The 20214-nt window shown below is 44.7% G+C and overlaps 1 protein-coding gene across 9 annotated transcripts; it reads right to left on the reverse strand.

The window, feature by feature from the left end:
• Positions 1–836: 836 nt before the first annotated feature.
• Positions 837–20101, reverse strand: nvl (nuclear VCP like). Of its 9 annotated transcripts, none has more exons than XM_085442140.1 (24): positions 20042–20101; positions 18980–19052; positions 18607–18677; positions 17450–17502; positions 17096–17174; positions 16957–17011; positions 15666–15869; positions 11948–12059; positions 11454–11524; positions 11159–11293; positions 10891–10992; positions 10443–10560; positions 10149–10293; positions 9190–9478; positions 8440–8661; positions 8170–8274; positions 7296–7358; positions 6927–7046; positions 4076–4175; positions 3372–3478; positions 3070–3146; positions 2836–2927; positions 2191–2288; positions 837–980 (listed from the first exon to the last, which is right to left on the reverse strand). In XM_085442140.1, exons 2-24 carry the CDS (start codon positions 19034–19036, stop codon positions 939–941), a joined length of 2517 nt encoding a protein of 838 aa, XP_085298266.1. In that variant the 5' UTR covers positions 19037–19052; positions 20042–20101; the 3' UTR covers positions 837–938. The 9 variants fall into 9 exon arrangements, with proteins under 9 accessions (XP_085298266.1, XP_085298265.1, XP_085298272.1 ...); XM_085442139.1 differs by lacking the exon at positions 20042–20101 and adding an exon at positions 19711–19958 and having other exon boundaries at positions 18980–19049; XM_085442146.1 differs by lacking the exon at positions 20042–20101 and adding an exon at positions 19711–19958 and having other exon boundaries at positions 8440–8658; positions 15672–15869.
• Positions 20102–20214: the final 113 nt, after the last annotated feature.

Below are 20214 nucleotides of genomic sequence, written 5' to 3' on the forward strand. Positions count from 1 at the left end.
CAAGTTTCCATTTAGAAATATACTTTCATGTGGGGCGCCGGTTTGGCTCACTGGGATGGGGAGGCGGCTGGCCGGCATGGGTTTTTGTTCCGCCCAATCTCTACTGTCCTGTCACTCTTCACTGCATATATTGAGGGTGTCTGGAAAAGGGCCAAAAGTAAATCTTTAAAAAAGAAATGACTTTGATGTGGGAAGAGGACTTTGGAGCACTAAACTACAGGCCAGTTGTTTCTCTTTGGTTCAGGGCTGGCTTGATATCGCCTGTGAGACCGTTGCAGTGCCTGTCCCTCTCCTCCCACTGACAGCAGTCCCAATACAAATTCCTGAGCTGACACTTTCCCTTCAGTCAGCGCTGTTGCTTGAGCACCTCTTGCTGCACTTCCTTTGCAGCCTTCATCAGCATGCTTTGATAAAGCACTCAGACGAGCCAGCCTCCTCAGCAGCGACCTTCTGACATCGTCTTCCATGTGAATCTGGTGCTCGGTGTAATTCAAAATGAATGTATTAACCTTTTGAGTTGAAGAACCCCTTAGTGTGGGTGTCCTGGGCTGGCACGTTCAGCATTAACCTGACACGTTTTACAGTTTTATGTTGAATACAGAATGTTTAAAGGCTTCCCTGTTAAATTCATTTGCAACCCCCCCCCACCTTTTTCTACAATATAATTTATAGCGATGCAGTAGTAAGTACTCCTCTGCCTTGTAGTAATCAGAGCTGTGCTGCTGCGTTTAGTCGGCACCCACGCTGTTGCATTTTTAAGCCTCTCAGCTCGTTTTTCAAAGACAAAGCAGCGGCTCGTAGAGTCGGTGTGCTCCAGCTGAAAGAACACGTGCAAGTCGCGTCTGTCAAACTTTAATAGAAAAGTATTATACCTGTATATACACTACAATATTATTCAATCACTTGTGAGTGGGGCTGATGTTTTCTTGGTCTGGCAGTCATCTGAGGGACTCTCTCAGCTGCTCATATATCCTCTGGTCCTACACAAGGAACACACACACACAGTCAGTGCACGTTTGTGGTTTTCACACAGAAACAAAAGTTGAACAGCTCGTCTCCGTTTCTCTGTCACTCACTCAGTCCACACTTATTTTAAACAGTTACCTGAGTAATGATCACATTGACATTCGGTTTGTAGGTTAGTACTGCAGTTTTTTGGCATGCAGTGTTTAGCGTGACGAGTCAGACCGGTTCAGGTAGGTTGCGGGACTGTGACTGAGGCCAGTTCAGTCTGCTGTGACAAACACTTCTTATCAGCAGCATGTGGAATGCTGCCAGAGTAATGGACTCTGGCAGCATGAGTTATGGGGAGAGAGAGGAGCGCTGGCAGTCAACTATGAGGTGTGATAAGACTGGCAGCTGCCTCTCCCTGACCTGCTTTTTTTACACACACATTTTATTTCTATCTATCTATATATATACTAGAGGTGGGAATCACCATACATCCCATGATACGATATTATCACAATACTTAACGCACGATACGATATTATTGCAATTTTTTTAAATATTTTGCGATATTCAGATTCTGTACATAAAGGTAAACTTTATCAATATTCATTTTATCTAATATCAAAGTCTCACACTCAGTCTTTCTCTCATCTCAGTCAGTTTTATTGTTGACAAACTGAACGGTTTGTATTACAGTCTAGTCCAACTTAACTGAATGCAACCATCTGGTACAATTATAGCTATTCTGAACTATGCAATTTATGAAAACTATGCAGCCCCTGAAGAATTTGAAAGTAAATTAAAACAAAATATAATTTTACATTAAATAAAAAAGTTTTAAACTTAATTAAAATAAAACATGTCTTAAAGTTAAACACATTTGGACAGTGAAGGAATGTCAGGATTGTTGCTCAGAAAAGGATCAACATGCTCTGAAGTCAGAGCACAAAAACTTTTTTTGTAACAAAATATCGATTTCTGCTGTCCCTGTATCGATACAAAATATCACGATACTACACAGTACGTACCTACATACAGGCAAATTTCATATAAATAAAAATCACAGGCCACATGGTGTTGTTGATATGTATTGACTCTAAGACCTAATCACTTAAAAAACATATATCATGGTATGTTAACCTTTTTTCACCACTGTACTTGCAGGACACGTCTGAGAATTTGGATCCATCTAGATCCTGATTGAAAATACATTCCCAAAATGTGACCATGCTTTATTACCTTTGTGGACACAGACGGTCGGACCTTCCCGAAGGCATCCTCAAAGTTGTGCTTGCTCACTCTGATGTCAGCAGCAGAGCCAGACGAATGTGTGTGGCCTGTGTGGAGCGTAGAGGCGAACAGAATGGACATGCATGAGTGTAATTAGCTAGTTTCAGTGCAACTGTGAATCGTGTTTTACTTTTTGATAGCACAACAATCGTTAGCTGTACTAAAGAGGAAACAGAAATCAATAGAAAGAAGAGGGAATACAGGTGCTATGATTGTTTCTTCTTTACGTTTATAAATCACTAAAAATAATCTTCAGTGAAAACCCAGGTAGGTCTCGGTTGCACCTCGTAGGCCAGCTTATTGTTGTTATTTGAGTTGGAATATGAAAGTTTGATATACTGCATACAGTGTTCTCTTGTATATGTTATTGTAGGGTCAATATTAAAGCGCTTTGAGGCGACTGTTGCTGTGATTTGGTGTAATATTAACAAAACTGAACTGAATTAAACTGAGTCCATGCACTAACTAGACCGTAACGTGCTAAAGTAAAGTGAAACCATGGGAATGTGTTTGGTGACTACCTGCAGACCCACAGGAGGACTACAGCTGTGGAGCTAAACACTGTGCAGGCATGCAGAGGACGAGTTCAGTTACCAGGAGATGCAGCCGAGGAAGGCTGGGACTTCAGGTAGGTCCTCAGGGCATTAAGAGACGCCTCCCTCACCAATGCAGTCAGGTCAGCTCCACTACGTCAAAACACACACACACCTTTAGTGTGGATCAGATTTCACTCTTTTCAGTGCTGTTTATGTGTCAGTGCAGTTTGAACACTGCAAGCTAGAACAGAAGGCTTTGCAGCCACACTGCTGCTCCACGGCTCAAACCTACCTGAAGCCATCGCAGCGCTTATCTCGTGCAATCTCTTCAAGGCTGACATCCTGCTCCAGCTGAGGTCTGGTCCCCCCCTAAACATGGAGCAGTGAAGTTGATCAACAGCTTTTCTATAATGTCCTTAATCAGCAGTATGTGGCAGGATATTTTCAGTGTCAGCTAGATTTTAAAATACAGTCATCAGTGCACCAACATAACTGTTTAATGTGTTTGTTTCCCCTTTGTTCTCTATTTGATAGTATACAATATATAATGCACACTTTTTCATTTCATCTGAATAGAAACGGTCCATTTCCTACTTTAGTGATTGTATGCAGGATGGTATGGCGGTCTGCTGGTGGTGGCAGACCCACATACAAGGTTTTATCCAGACGGCCTGGTCTCAGTACAGCAGGGTCGATGATATCTGGTGATAAAACAGAACATTGTAACAGTAAAAACCTGCCATTTCAAATCATTTAAAGAAGAATGTGCTCAAAGTATTCTTTTTAACCTAAATCCGCTTCCTGTTCCATGCATCTAACTTCCCAAATTCTACAGACACTTTAACTTTGTCATCAGTAAATGTCCTCAGCAAAACCCATTTTCAGTCTCCAGTTACTCTATATGAGCAAAAGTCCTCGGCCACACCTGTTACTCTTTGGATTTAGTAGTTTTCAGTCCCATTGTGTAGAGTCCAGTCATGCAGCTGCCTTTACAAGCCTTTGTGAAAGAATGGGTTATTCTCAATGAAATAAGGTGGCACTGTAATACTGTAAGATTTTCTCTCTCCTCGATATTCCACATTCAGCTGACATCTAGTGGAAGCAACAGCATTGCTTAAACATACTGAAAAACAGAAGCAACTCAAAGTGGTGGACACGTACGGCGGTGCACAGCGCTCTGCCGAGCTCCTTTAGTTTAAACATCAACACACAAACAGTGAACCAGGAGCTTCACAGCCTGGGTTTCCATGGCCAAGCAGCTCCTTGAGGCGTGCTGTTATGGTAATACGTCTCCATACCTGGTCTGTTAGTGGCAGCCATGATGAAGACCTGCCGTCGACTCTCCAAGCCGTCCATCTCTGTAAGCAGCTGGTTGACGACCCGCACACTGGCTCCTGACTGAACACAAACAAAGACAGTTCACGCCTGCTGTGGGGGGGCGGTTGTTTTTTTAGATTTTCTCCCCCTTTCTCTTCCTGCCTCTCAGTGCTGGCATTGGCATGTTGCACATTGTGAGATTATTCTGTTATTATATGTTATCTTATATATGTAGTTAAAGTAGTTGAATTATGATAACAGCTGTAGGTCATATATTATCCTTTAGTTTAGATGGTGTGCTGTGTATGTAGTCTAGTTCTCATTATACTTTTGAGTTAACAGAACATATTCACTAGGGGTGCAACGATATTCGTATCGATATTGAACCGTTCGATACAGTGCTTTCGGTTCGGTACGCATATGTATCGAACAATACAACATTTGTAATTTATTTTATCAACTTTCCTTCTGACGATGCTGTCTGTGTTGAGCGCTCAGTGGATCTGCGTTCGACTACTCCGCCTAGGCTCGACAGTGCAGCCTAGGCGGAGTAGTCGAACGCAGATCCACTGAGCGCTCAACACAGACAGCATAGTCAGAAGGAAGAGCGCAGGGCAAGCTAGCGAGACAGAAGTTAAGCTCTCCTTGCAACATGGACCTCCCCCACCCTCATTCAGATCTGGCGTTTGGAATTATTTTGGTTTTCATGTGACGTATGACCCTGAAGGTAAGCGAGTCATGGACTAAAGTAAAACAGTATGTTGGATGTGCCATGCAATGCTTAATTACATGGGTGGGAACTAGTGTGTTAGCGCAGTTAGCTCGTTAACGTGTTGGCCGTCTAGCCCCATGCACGGGGCGATCGGCGGTAGCTCGTTAACGGAGATTTGCCGTGTTGTGGCGTTAAGGTCATTTCAACGAGATTAACCTGAAAGCACTAGTGGGAACACAACGAATATGACTGCACATTTACGCCGACATCATCCTAGTGCAAAGACAAAAACAACAAGCATGCTACTAACTTTAGCCGAGTCATTTAGACAGCTGTTAGCACATGATTCTCCTTATGCTGCTGAGAATATAGCCCAGAAGAAGCGGATAGTATAGCTTTTATTTTGGAAAGAGACATTTCTCTGTAATAAACTCTCTTTTCCAAAGATGAGTGATTCCTCAATCAGATACAGGGCTCGCAATATCGCTAGCCCGACGTCCCGGAGCTAGCGATTTTTTCAGTCGGGCTACCAAAATCGATCTCTGCCCTGCCCGTCGGGCTATTGTAGGAAAAACATATGTCAATGCTTTTGCATTCTTTCAGAAATGTAGCTGGGTAATTATGTCATTGGCATCGGTGAGCCACTGTCAATATGTGACATATTGAAGTCGCGTTTGAATTTGCGCTTGTTTTTTTGCTTTCACTTTGCAATCGTGCGAACTGTGTATAGAGAGCGACAGCACTGATCTGTGAGTGATGATAATTTGTGCACCAATTCCTCTGACATCGTCTTATTAATCGTTAGCTTACTATGCAAACATGACAAGTGAAATCTCCCGCAGCTTAAACATGTGAGAGGTTGATCGTGCAGAGAATCGCTGAGCTTATGTGTGTGTGTGTAAAAGCATTTCAGTTCTGCTGAGCCAAATAAGACAGGTCAGGGTGAAGAAGTGACAGCCAAAGAAAAGCTTACCACAAAACGGAGAAGTTATGACAAATCAGACTATAAGGCAAAAAGAAAGTGCAGCTTTATGGTTTCATGGACAAAAGAATTTCTGTGGCTGCAATATGATGAGCTAAATAACCAGGGCTGCACATAAGTGGTCCGCAGGTGCGCATTCACTGTCAAAATAAAAAACACGCACAAGGGTTAGGGTTAAATTTAAAAACTGTACTTTTGAGTTAAAATATATATTTATAATTTTAATAAATGACAAATTAAAAAGGCATGAACATTTTTTTGTATCGAAAAAATATCGAACCGTGACACCAAAGTATCGAACCGAACCGAACCGTGAATGTTGTGTATCGTTGCACCCCTAATATTCACTTATTAGTTCATTAGATAAGTGTGCATCACTCTGTATCCTTGATCTGCTGGGAATGTGTTACACTGTTTTCTTGACATGCTTTATTGTTGAATCATAAAAAGAAGGTTGTAAGCAGGAGACTCTGTGTATAAGACAGGGGAGATGGACCACATTCCAGACCCCCACCTTACAGAGAGCAGAAAGACAGGGAGCCGAGGTCATAACTTAGGCGCCGTATGAGAGAAAGAATGTGAATGTTTGGGCTTTTACGACTAGGTGGGGGCCACTAGCGGCTATAAGAAGCTTAGTAGCCCGTCACCAGTTTGAGACTTGCGGTGACCCTCTTCAGGCATGTCTCCCCATCATGATGGTCCTTATGCTCTTAAGTGTTGAATTGTATGGAAATAAAGTATTGTTGATTGAGCATAAATACACCGAGTACTGTCCTTCCTTCAGCCCAAAGATTCAAAGAATTGGGAGATTTCAACAACATGCACATGTGAATAATAACAGAAATTCATAGATAAATACATAAAAGGGAAGATGAGCCCACAGAGGTATTAAAAACGAAGTGCTTGTCCTGCTTGGTGCAGCGTTTGATACTGTCAACCACGGTATGTTACTACAGAGAGACACACTGGCTGTGAAAGGAAATGGCCTGCATTGGTTTGAATAACATCTGACAGATATGTAAATGGGGAGTCTTCTTAACCACAAGTCATGGAGTTCCACAGGGCTTTGTGTGTCTAATGGGAACATACAGTTTAAATGAAATCACACTTTCCTGACATGCTAACATTATGATCTTACCTCGTGGCCTGAGCGGCGTGGACACAGTGCGTCGATCTCGTCAAAGAAGATCACACAAGGAGCAGAGTTGCGTCCTCTTTGGAAGACCTGTCTGACAGCCCGCTCGCTCTCTCCCACATACTGCAAACACAGAGCACAAGTCAGCTCTGAGGTCGACACAGACGGTCGACTTTTATTCAGCACACTTATAAAGAAATCAACAGAAATGAGAATCCAGATATGCAGATAATATGCAGGCATGTGTGGCTGGTGGTTCGGGACAAACCCTCAGAGGCATGTTTCTTGGCTCTGCTACGACTCTCCAAAACAATGCAGCAATGCACAGGCTGAGGCCAGCACAGCAGCATGCTCTCCAGCTCAGTGACTTACCATGTTGAGCAGCTCTGGTCCTTTGACAGAGATGAAGTTGAGGCCTGACTCGTTGGCTACGGCCTGCCAGGAAAGAGAATAGAAGCATTCAGTGAGGCACGCTGAGAAAATGAGCAGCATGACAGAGCCAAGTTAGCCATAGGCCTTATGCTAAGTTAAGTGTGTTTGTCCAGTCTCCACAGAGACGTGTGACTGATACTGACAGTGACCCTACTTCATCCTCAGAAAGAGACCGAATGTCCTGATTTACTTCATATTAAAGTTACATATAAAATACATATAAAAAAAAAAAAAAAAGAGTAAACAGTCAAGCTTTGACTGCGAGTACAGAAGCCCCACCCACCTTTTTTTTTGCATATATTTTTGTATAAATTTGTATATTCACGGTGCGCTCCCTTTTACCTGGAATGGATGTAAAATGGATATGTTTCACCTGTGTGGTTTTAGATGAGATAAGTTGCGATAAGGCTTGTGTAATATTTGTCCATATATTAAAACAATTTTTGTATGTAGAAGCACCTATTGTTTACTACTCTGTTCTCCATTTCCTTCATGATTCACTGTCAGAAATTTCGCCAGAGTTTCGCCTATTAAAGGTTTAAAGAAAAAAACAGGCAGTTGTTACTTCACATTTTGACAATTAAAAAAATATTCTGACATTGTACAAATAAGATTCACAAGTAATGAATAAACCAAAACTTCTTTGCATTTAAAAAATGAAAAAAAAAAAAAAAAAAAAAAAGTTACATATAAAATAAATAAATGATAATCGATTTGGTTTGAACATGTTTAAAATTCATCACTCAGATTTTCATAACTATGCTGTGCTATGAAAACAGATGATGCTCGTGTATGTGTCGGTGGGCGGGACAACCTTGGCCAGCAGGGTTTTTCCACATCCTGGAGGTCCAGCCAGCAGCACCCCAGACGGAGCGCTCAGCCCCAGAGCTCTGAACTGCTCTGGAGAACGCACTGGAGCCTGCAGGGCACACACGGCTGTGTTATCTGTGCTAACACTGATCAGAGACGAGTGAGGCTGAACCAGCTCAAACACAGGTAACGTGTGAGAGAACAGAGGACAGTAGTATAATAAAAGACAATAAAATAAAAGGGTCATGGCTTATTCTGAAATCCATGTGTTTACCAGTATAGCCATGGTGAGCTCCTCTCGGACATCCTGCAGCGCTCCCACATCTTCCCAGGTGACATCAGGCACTGTGGCAAATCCTTCCCTCTTAGCTGAGGGCTGCACACTAGCCAGAGAGAGCTGGAAATCTGACATGAGAATGGACAAGCCAGCCAGCTTCTCCTCTGATAGGGTCTCTGTGCTCTTCAGCAGGCACAGCACGCTCCACAGCTCCCCCTGCTGGACGCAGCACATAACACGTCAGGGCAACGCAGAGGCAGGAAATCCCGTCGAGTCGTTTTGCATTCAAATGCAGCACAACAGAGTGAGTGTGGCATCTCCACAAAAACAGGGCAGCGACGCATACACGTGCTGTGGTTGAAGCAGCACCAACATATTTAACAGCCTGCCACACTGAAGGTGTGTCTGCTGTGTGATATGAGCCATACAGATCTGTGTGCGCCGCTCGCCTCAGTTTGGCTCTAATCTATGTCAAGTTCAAACTTCTTAAGTGAGTATTTCTGTAAAACATGCAAAGATCTGTGTTCGTGCTCTGAGAACAGCAGTTCTGTTAGCCCGAGTCATCCAAACATGAGCAGTAACGACAGCTTTAACAGCACCTGCAGGCATCTCTCACTCTGATCTCATATACTAACACTGACAAGAGCTCATAAGAAAAACAAATAAGCAGCAAGTCTGTAGTCCTCATTATTTAAGAACGATCATCGTGCTGAGTAACGTTTGAGACCGTCCCGGAGCTCCTCGTACCTGCTGATGATTCTGTCCCGGCTCCTCCTGAGGCACGGGGTTGGCGTCGGTCGCTTGTTGTTGTTCTGACGTGACGTCTGTCAAAGCTAACGGTTCTTTAGCAGATGTCTGGCTTTGGCTGTGCGGAGGCCCCCTCGTTTCCAGCAGCACCCTGTTTACAGCACTCATGGCAGCTTCGCGGCACAAAGCCATGAGGTCAGCACCCACGTAGCCTGGGGTGAGTCGGGCCAGCTGCTGGTAATCAAAGTCCTCTGGCAGCTTCAGCTTTCGACATAACGTCCTCAAGATCCTGGGAGAGTAACAAACACGTTCAAACTGTGTACTCGTGAGCCGAGCGAGAGACGGCTGTGGTAAATACCCAAAAGTGTCAACAATCCCTGCTCCACAAACGGGCACGGTGCTGATCGTCCACCTGCCCAACACTTTGCTTTAGGTCTCAGCATCCTCTGAGCATCTCATCGCCATCTGTGATGGACATGTTATTCAAATCACGACCCCTTCCTTCAGTATCACCTCATCTTTCTGCCACAGAACTGGAGTTCGTGGTGTGATTCAGTTCTGCTCTGCTTTCCACAGAGGTCGCACGTATGCTTCCCTGTTTTTTCAGGACGATACAGGTCAGCATACGCAGCGTATTAAGGAAACCTTGCTTCACATTCCTGCTCTGTTGTTAGCTAATATCGATCAGGCTGCCTGTGATGTGCTCACGTCACTGTTAGATCCCTGACACTGCCTCTGTCACCTCTATTTTCTTTTACTTGGAACCCAAAGTGACCCAAGTGTTTCCCAATAACAGAGAGAACCTCGAGTAGGGAAGGTGCTGTTCCTTTAATTTCTCACCCATTCCCGCCCTGATGGCCTTTGGCTACCAGTCAAGAAAGTACAAAAGGTAAACGTGAAATGTTGACACGAAGCACAACTGAAACACCAATTTGTCCGTCTAGTTGTGTGTAGCTGACCTGAGACGTGCCGCTTCATCTGGGATACCCATGCAGATCTCTCTGTCGAAGCGGCCGGCTCTGCGGAGGGCGGGGTCCAGGGAGTCTGGTCTGTTGGTGGCACCGACGACCAGGAGCTGAGCCGGAACTGCCAGACTATTCAGATCTGTCAGGCAGAGTGCAAAAAAACGTGACGCCGCTGGCGAAAGCCGAGGTGTGGTGTTAATGAACACGAGCGTTCCGGTGCGACGAGCCTGATAAGTGCTTATGTTTGTGAGTCTGCTTGTATTTCCACAAGAGAATTGCATGTCATACCATCCATGCAGGTTAGCAGCTGGGCTACAATCCTCCTCTCCATATCTTTAGAGGCCACCTCTCTTTTAGGGGTGATGGCATCTATCTCATCTATGAAGAGGATACACGGAGCTGAACTCTGCAAGGGAGGAAGAGAAACTACATTCGCTTTACATTGTTACAGTCACGCCACAGGTCTCATGCTTATTCATGCACCGCCTTGATCTCTATACAAGTTTTTAACCACATTCAAAGAGGACTTTCTCTGACACCATAACACGTCTGCACCCGTGAGCCTGCAGCTCCATCAAACCATCTAAACTTAGAGCGTTGCTGCGGCTTTGAGGATCAGCTGCGTTCGACTGCCTGTCAATCACCAGCACGCTGCTAAAATAAGGTGCGGGCTCAGGAGCGAGCCAGACACTTCTGGAACGATTGGAAGTAAAAGTGGAAAAAAAGCAGTATTAACCACAGCGAGGTCAAACAGCTCCCTGAGCTTCTGTTCAGACTCCCCGGACACTCCGGACACCAGCTCTGGAGCAGAAACCTTCAACATGGGCAGGTGCATCTCCTGAAACACACAATCACAGCTTATTTAAGTGCACAACACCTTCATGGACGTCACCCATACTCAGACCCTGTTAGAGAAGTAGCAGCACTTTGTTGCCAAAACGTGATGAAACCAGGCTGAAAGGATGCCGAGGTGCATCTCTATATATGAATTGTCCAGCACTCACCCCAGCCACAGCCTGGGCCAGCAGGGTCTTTCCACAACCAGGTGGTCCATGCAGCAGAAAGCCCCTCGGAGGAACCATTCCCAGCTGCTGGTACACCTCTGGGTGTCGCATGTGTATGAGCAGCTTACACACTTCCTGCAGCAATGTTTTTTATAGAAATGAGTGAACACCAGCTGGACAATTTCATGTGCAGTCAACACATTCTTCATTTACGCCGTGCTGTGTTACAGCAATGCACTTTAATCAAAGAAGCTAATGTAGCTACAGACAAGGCAGCAAGGACGACGGTACTAACCACTAACGTCTCTTCATTTCCTCCAACATCTTCAAACTTCAAAGTGGGGTAGTGCAGCTCGGGCGACTTTGCTAAAGAATCATTCATAGAGAAAATGACTGCAAAGAAACAGACGCTGACAACCACTGCAGTGAAGTCTTATACTAACAGACGTATTGGAACTGAAGTGAAACACATGCCTTATTTATAGAATTAGAAATAAGGGCTCAAAAATGTTTGCATGCAAGTTTTTCTGCAAGGCTGAAAATGTTGTGGGGGGTGGAGCTGAACCCTTTTAAAGTGGAGCCAGATATCGTCTGAGACGTACCTTAGCTCCCACCCACTGCACGAGGTGCATGCTCAGTGAGGCACGGCGATTACCCATAATGCATCTCTGAACAGCACAGCAAATTATTCCCGCCTGTGGATGCCTCTCTTTACAATCGCTCCATCTAATGCACAGGAAGCACTGCAGTAGCTGTATGATCGCACTGACAAACTACACAAAGCGGTACCTTTCTTGTTGAGCGTGTGTGTCTCTGTGGTTTCAGGACTTCTTTCAGCAGTCTTTCTCCTTTTTTTGGACTTCTTGTGAGACCTGTCCCCCTCCAGAATGGACACGTCAGTCTGTTTGTGACAGGCGAGGAGGCCATGTAACGTGAACATAGGACATAAATACTGATCACAATACCGTCTCTTTTTGCATATGTGTCACAGTTACATGTTTCATGTCATCAAATGTTAATATGACACAACTGTGGACTTCATCTATTAATGGGGAAAAGCTAGCCAAGTCTACCGTGGCCTGTGTGAGGAAGTAATTGCCCCCCTCATGAAACGCTGCGTCCAACCACAGTTCAGCTTCGCCACACGCAGGCTTACTGTCAGACATGCTCAAGAAATCAGCTACATGTTAGGTGATTTCTTATCAAGTCCTTTATTTGAGAAAATGAAGTAAACTAAAAGAGCTAAAAAAAAAGGAACACGTCATTATGATCTAAAGAACCTGCTGGAAGACAAAACACTGCCGTGTCTGGAAAGGATGGATACCGAGCCGTTTCTAAGGCTGGGACTCCAGAAAACCAGGAAACAAGGGGAAGAAAACTGTGGAGAGCTGAAGGTGAAAACCATTGCTGACCAAAACAACACAAAGACTGGAAGCTTGAGTCACGTTACATATGAGAGCAAACTAACACAGCATTTCATACCAGCAGTCAGACACAGTGGTGCTGCTTCAAGCCTGGATAGTCCATAGATTTGTCTCTCTACCAGAAAATCTTGAAGGAGAATGTCAGGCCATCAGTTTATGACCCGACAAGAGCACTCGGGTTACGCAGCAGGAAAATAACCCAACACACGGCATCAAGTGCACCTCTGACTGGCTCAAAGAAGCAACGAACAAAGTCGGGCCTAAATCTGATTGAGATGCTTTGGCATGGACAGTGCTCCAGTGTGGCTGAACTTGGGTCAAAGTGGGGCAAAGCTTCACCACAGAGATGTAAAAGACTCACTGCCAGTGCTTGATGGCAGTTCTTGCAGCCAAGGGTTAGTTTTAGGGGCAATTACTTTCCCACACATGGCCAGGTAGGTCTGGATAACGTCTTTCCCTCAATGGATGAAACAAACATTTCAAATGTGTAACTCAGGTTATCTTTGATATTAACATTTATTTGGTGATTGAAACCTTCAAGTGGGACAAATATGTAAACAACCGAAGGAAGGTTAGTGATTCTGGCTGCTCCCAGTCTGTAAGTTCCACACCAGTGCCAAATTGCTCTCTGATGGAGTATGAATGTACTTCCATACAGAAAGAAAAAGGTGAAGGAGGCATGTTGTCTAAAGTGGTCAGGTAGAGACAAAAGCACTATAAAAGAAGCAGTGCCGTTCAACAGCTTCTTGTCCGTGACCCATTTTCTCACCACCTTTGATTGCACACTTCACTTTTGAGCCACAGTGACCGTCTCAGTGTCACTATGATATCATGTATGTATTTATCCATTTCCATATCCAAACGGTCTTCACTCCTGTGGAGACCTGTTGCTTCGTCCTTGGACCTCAGACACTATTATTAATTTTTTCCTCGTTTCTTGCCTTGGCCACTGCTTTCTCCGCTTCACTTGGAGGTAAACGCGTTTCCTTCAAGAGGAAAATTGGAGCTAGTGCCCGCGAACTGTATGAGACTGTTTAGAACTAATGGCCTTGTGCAATTCTGATTCACTCACACATGATGGTGAGAACAAAATAGGCCAGAATCACCTTTCATACATGCAGCAGTGATTTTGCATGCAAACTAATTTTTTGCGCAGGGTAAGAACAATTCCACGTGAATGTGAGTAAATCAGGCCCAACGTCCTTTGGGCAGAGGACAACAAAGAGCGGCAAACACAGCATATCAGCACAGAGTACAATGGCAGAGCTGCCACACCTTGATAAATGGTATCCAAGTAATACTTTTTTACTCCATTTGAGAACTCAAAGCACTTTCTAGTATGATCCTCATTCACATACCTTTTCTATACTTAAGCACTTCAATATAACATTCCCATTTCAGTGAATGCACTGGTGCAACTGAGAATTCAGTGAGGACTAGAGCTGCCACGATTTGTCGACTAGTCACGATTACGTCGACTATCAAAATCGTCGCCGACTGATTTAATAGTCGACGCGTTGTTTGAAGCTTTGTAAGATCACAAAAGACGCAGGAATAATAGCAGGATTTAAGAGTGTAATAACGGACTGAAACAGAAGATGGCAGCACTGCATGTACAAGGATGTCAGCTACCGTTAAACCCCGAAGAAGAAGCAGCTGTGTCCCAGAATTCATAGCGCGGCCCAGTTCAGTTTCCAACAATGGCGGCAGCTAGTTAGTTTTAATATTACTCTTATTATTCTTTCTGGGTCACAAAATAAACGTTTAACATATTTTCAGGCGAGAATGTAGCTGTGTAAACCTCAAATATCTGCTCAGTTTATCAGGACACCACATATTTTCAAAAGCGCTCCGACGTTTTCGGAGACGTCTGTTACCCACTGGCTCGTTAGCTAGCCGGGGGCTAGGTCACTAGCGCCGTGAGAACACCGGACTCCCCGCAAATCGTTTTCAAACCCACCGCCGTCTTTCGCTACTCAGGTTAAATATATATGAGTCACTTAAATAACTTAAAATGTTATTGTTTGGCTTTTTTTTTTAGTATTTTATTTGTTCCTGAGTAAATCAGTTTGTCTGAGATTAAAGTTATAGTTTTTACACAGCTGAATAAACATCAAGCAGACAGCTGATTATCAGAAGTGTGAGATGCTGGAGAATTTACTCCGGTGTCCTGTTATATTTTAGATAGCAAGGAGTTTATTAAACTTCACTGAAACAATCTGCAAATTTCATTAAAATTTAATAAACTATCATCTTGTCTTTATTTTTAGTTAGCACAGACCTTAAACACTTAAAGCTGTAAGCTAATGATAGTTATATGAGAGCAGATGCTGCTGGTGCAATAAGCTGTAGTTTTACGGCCAATGGATGATGATCTGATTAGTCGACTAATCGCAAAAATAATCGGTGACTAGTCGACTATCAAAATAATCGTTTGTGGCAGCCCTAGTGAGGACCAAGAACACTTCCAGACTGGGGAGCCGGGGATGAACCCAGTCGGAGCTGGACCTCAGCCTGATTGAAATGCTGTGGCGGGACCTTAAGAGAAATGTGCATAAATGATAGTTTGCTGCCTGCAAACATCCATGGACCAGGGGTGGCTGTGGCAGAGCAGATCAGCTACTGACTGGAAGGTTGGTGGTTCGATTCCTGGCTTCCCCAGTCTGCATGCCAAATACCTTTGGGCAAAATATTAACCCCAAATTGCTCTCCGATGCGTCCATCGGAGTGTGAATGTGTGTGAATGTTTATTAGTTGCACTTGTGTTTAGAAGTGCTTGAATGTGGCGTGTTGTATAGAGCGCTTTGAGTACTCCGGGAGAGTAAAGCGCTACATAAGAATCAGTCCATTTGCCATGGACTGAAGCGGAGTGGTTCAAAACTCCTCCACAGTGATGTGAGGGACTGAAATCATGCAGAGAAAGCTGACAGGCACAACCAGCACTTTTCTTATTGAAGCCAAACAACTTGCAATACTGACTGTGATGCAATTCCAAGCACCAAAGAGCACAACCACATCACATCTTAATGATTATCACACGACGCTTACTAGGGTTCATCTGTGCAGACATGTTAGTTACAGACATTTACTGGTTGTTTGGTCGGGTCGTCACAAAGGTCGATGATGGTGCTGCTCTTCTCGGGAGCTCTATCAATAAACCAGCCTCCTTTGGAGACCAGGGTCACTGAAGCCGAAGGCGGAGCAGTGGCTGTGCTGCGAGGACTGCTGGTAGCAGCGTTCCCTTTCCGGTACAGAGACGACAGAGAGCTGTTCATTTGGTTTGTGGGCTGTGACAGGGAGAAAAAGGTCATTAGCAAATTAGTGCTAAACCACACACGCACGCGCACGCACGCGCACACGAACGCTGCCCCAAGAAGTTGATTCTGTTCATCTGGATGTTTTCGTCACTCATCAGGTGACGTCTTCAGTCTCAGCTGAACATTCGCACGGTGACTAACAACAGGCTGTGAGCTCAACTTCTTCATCATTAACATGTAAATCATGACCACTGACCATCGAACTATTGTTTCCTCTGCCTCCATAATGACATCTCAATAAAATCCAGGGTGTTCTGGATGTGGTGTTCAGAGCTGCAGCAGGTTGAGGATCGAAGCCAGAAACTTTGAGATGTTATAGGTGACAGAGTTACAGTCGGTCTTAAAGGTGCACCCTGTTAATGTGTCTTTGGTAAACCATTCAGCCTTGGTGCAGCTTGCGGTCAACAGCATCGTCTTGTTCTAACTGCTTCAGTCTATCCACTTCCTGGGTCTTCTTTCAGGGGCTCATAAGTATTTCTCATGATAGTCTTTCTGGTTGGTGCACCTACGCTTGACAGGATGCATGATACTGTTGTTGTCATTACTAAGGGATGCGAGTGCCTTCCTTTCCTCCATGCAGATGTTGGATGCTGGGCGCTTTGCATTGCTGGGACAAGTTGAAGCTTTTGTCCGCAGCAGCTCTGCTTTGCCTCGGCGTCACAACAAAGTTTTCGCAGCTTTTGCGAGGATGTTTTTCTCCACTTTTTGCTACTCTCATCGAGAAGATCTCTGTCGGATCTCTTTTAATTTTAGCATGTCAAATCTGTCTCACCCGTTCACTGAGCAGCTGGTTCTGGGGCATTTTTGTTGCTGGGAAGCCTTAAATGAAGATTGCATTTGCAGACTTTTAGGAGTAATCCTGCTTTGTCTGCATCTGAATCTCAGGTGCAGCCATCAGTCGTGCTGTTTGCTCGTGCACATGTGCTAGCTTTAGGCAGTCCTTGCTAAAGTCGGTTAAAATTCTGTTCAGAGAAAAGAATCAACTTTTTGGGATTTCCTTACCTGTATGACTGAGCATCCACACACACACACACACACATCACTAATTAGTGCTTACAATGTTCTCATTACTGTCAGAAGCCTCCTCTGAGCTGCTGCTACCACTCTCGTCACTGTAAACACAGATTTAGAGCACATCAATTACACATTTAAAGAGCAGAAGAACAGCAGAGGACACAACAAGCAGAGGGCCTCACCCAGTGTGCTTGGCTCTCTTAGCCAGGTGTTTGCTCTCCAGCTCGTTCAGCCCAGAATCCTTAATGACTGCTTCATACACTAGAAAAGCCATACATGTCAAACTGAGTGCACAATCATTAGGCTGTAACAGACACACACAAGCTGCAGAGGTCATCTGGGCTTTTGTCATATCGCTGCACGACAAGACTTCCTGTGATGGAAAACCTGAATGATCCTGCCTGTTTTTCATTAAAAAGGTTCAACATGATCATCCTTAACCAGCCTGCTGCTACAGTGGAATCATTCATCCTTCTTGTTCAATATCAATCGAGATGTGTCCAAACAGCAGAACCACACAGACCGTGCTCTCTTACCTTTCTCTACCTGGATCCTGAACGCCGTCTTGTTTCTTCTGCCATAGTCCATCCTAAAGACACAATAACTTCATGTCACCAGGACCAAAGCGGTGGAAGCACCTAAGGCCGACACGGACTCAGATTTATGTGCATTTTCAATTCTATCCCAGCCGTCCTTCACCTCATGCATGTAAAAGGAATGTAATTAAAAAGTGGTGAAGCTAATTAATATAACGGACTACCAGACACAGGAAAGACAACTGATTCACGCTTTCTGTGACAATAAACAATGGACTAATGATCAGATGTTTCTTCACTGATTTTCTCAACCCAAAGACGGAGTTTCCAGAGTCTTTGTACACCTTGTTCTGCTCTCCTCAGTGAGCTCAGTGGTGTGAAAGAGGAGGTACAACCCCTTTCAGTAGTAAGGTTTTCAGGCCATGATAAAAACAAAAAACAATCTGGTCTTTACCAAGTCTGAAAATGAAATAAAGAACCACATGTCATATTTCTTTTTAACAAAAATGAAGCCCGATGCAGCGAATAGGAAAAAAGCACGGCGTAACACTCTGACAGGGACGAGGGAGGTCAGCAGCAGCCAGGTGCTGATGAGCTGATCAGTGTGAACACAGCAGCACTCAGGTGTGTGTTAACACAATGGCAAGGTGGAAGGACATCAGCAATGATCTGCTGCCCATCGGTCTGACACAGGTTACAGGGTCATTTCAAACACATGCCTGCAAACCTCAGAGAACAGAACTTCATCCACAATGATGACAGAATGATGGAGAACACCTTTACTTCAGCTTATTGCTGCTGAAGGAACTCCAACAAGCTCCTTATGAGCACTGACCCCACTCTAAGACCCACTAAGGACCAGATTTGTCGAACTGACAAGTCCAGTGACCGTATGTGTCACTGTTATCAGTGTCTGTGAAAATGTGCTCATAAATTTCAGATATTAGCCAACCTCACAGATGCAGGTCTGCAGTGTGATGCATTAAAACCATGTCAGCCACTCAAGCATTAAAATAGAGCTGATTTAACACAGACAAAGAAGAGTCAACATGCAGGGCTTTTACACCACCACATATCTTCACTGGAACCAGCCGTGCAGATCTCAGCTTTGTGGAACAAGCTCGAGTGTCTTATTTGAGCCAGGACAGATGACTCGCCTGTACAGTTTCTGAAGGTCCAGGGCCATGGCTGACAGATCCACATATTCACTGCTGCTGGAGCCCAGATACTGAAAACACAGTTCAACATTCATGTAACCAAAGTGGTGGACACAAGGAAAATCACCAGGAAACATCATGAAATCCACTCGCTGGCATTATATTTATGGAACATCAATAGTTTTGACAGCTCGATGATGGCCACACAGTGTGAAGCAGTGCCAGGGTCTCTCACACACACACACACACACACACAGCAGATGCTCAAAGAACTCATGCAACACAAATGATGACATCATTGGTTTCAGTAACATGTAATCTGATTACTTTGTACTGGTCTTGGTCGCACTGGTGACTGAGGAGAGACACGTACCTGCTCAACTCTTTGTCTGAGGCGACCGTCCTGCCACCCGCCGCCGTGGCCCTTCATGCCTTCTCCGCGCCTGCTGCAGGACACACCCTCAGCTTTAGTAACCATGGTAACCACAGCGTCATTTTACACTCACCTTTTACAACAGAAAAGCACTGTGTCCAGCTTCCTGTGACAACTTACAACCACTATGTCCCCACGGCGCCTTTACTAGCCTCGTATTAAACTATGATACATCACATTTGCACCGAACTTCAAAGTCTTCATGTTACTGTTTTTCCAAGCCCGCTCAGCCCCTCACTGCGCCACTAATAACACCGGTGTCATTCATTGCTTTCTGTTAGGAGCATCATTTCTCCAATTTCTTTATTTGGACAATTTTCTACACAGTTTGCAGCAGAAATCAGATTTTTCACTCAGCAGCAAACAAAAGCTCTGGGACAGACGGTGGCCTGGCTCTTATTGTTTCTTTCCTTCACCATCTTCAAGCATCCCAGAAGGAACTCCTGTTCATCTCATCTCTATGATTTCTTCAGCACATCCAGGTGATCAGAAGCGACTCTGTGACAGCGACATTCATCAGGCAGGGACGGCTAGAAAACAAGAGCTGTGAGTGTGGGCACAGCTGTACGGCCACTCGCGTGTTTTTAAGCACCCACGTATGAAAGAGGCACAGACTCAAGCGTAGCGGACCAAACAAAAGTCTAAACGGCTCCTGCAAAAACGTGACTCACGATCAAAGTAGTGGAGGGCGCTCCTGTTCGCGGGCTTTAAAGCGTGGATGTCCGGCTTGTATCAGCTGGACGGCATTAAAACACAACCCCGTCACCACGCGGTTTCTCACGCGTGGCTTTTACAGGCACGGGGAAACAGCCTTACCACCAACACGAGTGCGACACACAGTTATCCCGGAAACGAAAATGATCACATCCGGGTGATTATTTTCAAAATAAAACAGCCTTTCTTGAGATTTGGGAAACATCAGAACACACCGGTACGTTTTGCGATGTAGTTTGAAAAGCTCGAAATATGAATTTGTCATAAAGAAAATGAGTTGACCGTTACTTCAGCACTCCCGACACCGAACACGTCCTTGTATCAGTGAGAAGCAGCAGTCCAAACCGCGTGGTTCCTGGCCCCGGGGAAGCTGTAGTGTGAGACAGTAGTCGGCGGGCACGGTGGCTCCCAGTCTGCCGCTCTGTGCCGCACACGGCGTGAGGAGGAGCCGCTGTCGCTTT

This window comes from Copadichromis virginalis, linkage group LG19 (assembly GCF_057382275.1).
Source record: "Copadichromis virginalis isolate Kocher_CV1m ecotype Utaka linkage group LG19, C_Virginalis_male_GT1.1, whole genome shotgun sequence".
Lineage (NCBI taxonomy): Eukaryota > Metazoa > Chordata > Actinopteri > Cichliformes > Cichlidae > Copadichromis > Copadichromis virginalis.

Excerpts from the sequence above, each read along its gene's own strand:
- nvl (XM_085442145.1), bottom strand. The coding sequence starts at position 19,036 with ATGAAGGGCCACGGCGGCGGGTGGCAGGACGGTCGCCTCAGACAAAGA. Across the intron at positions 17,503-18,606 it reads GACCTTCAGAAACTGTACAG|GATGGACTATGGCAGAAGAA; the intron begins GCGAGTCATCTG and ends TTGTGTCTTTAG. Across the intron at positions 2,928-3,069 it reads AAGCGCTGCGATGGCTTCAG|TGGAGCTGACCTGACTGCAT; the intron begins GTAGGTTTGAGC and ends GTTTTGACGTAG.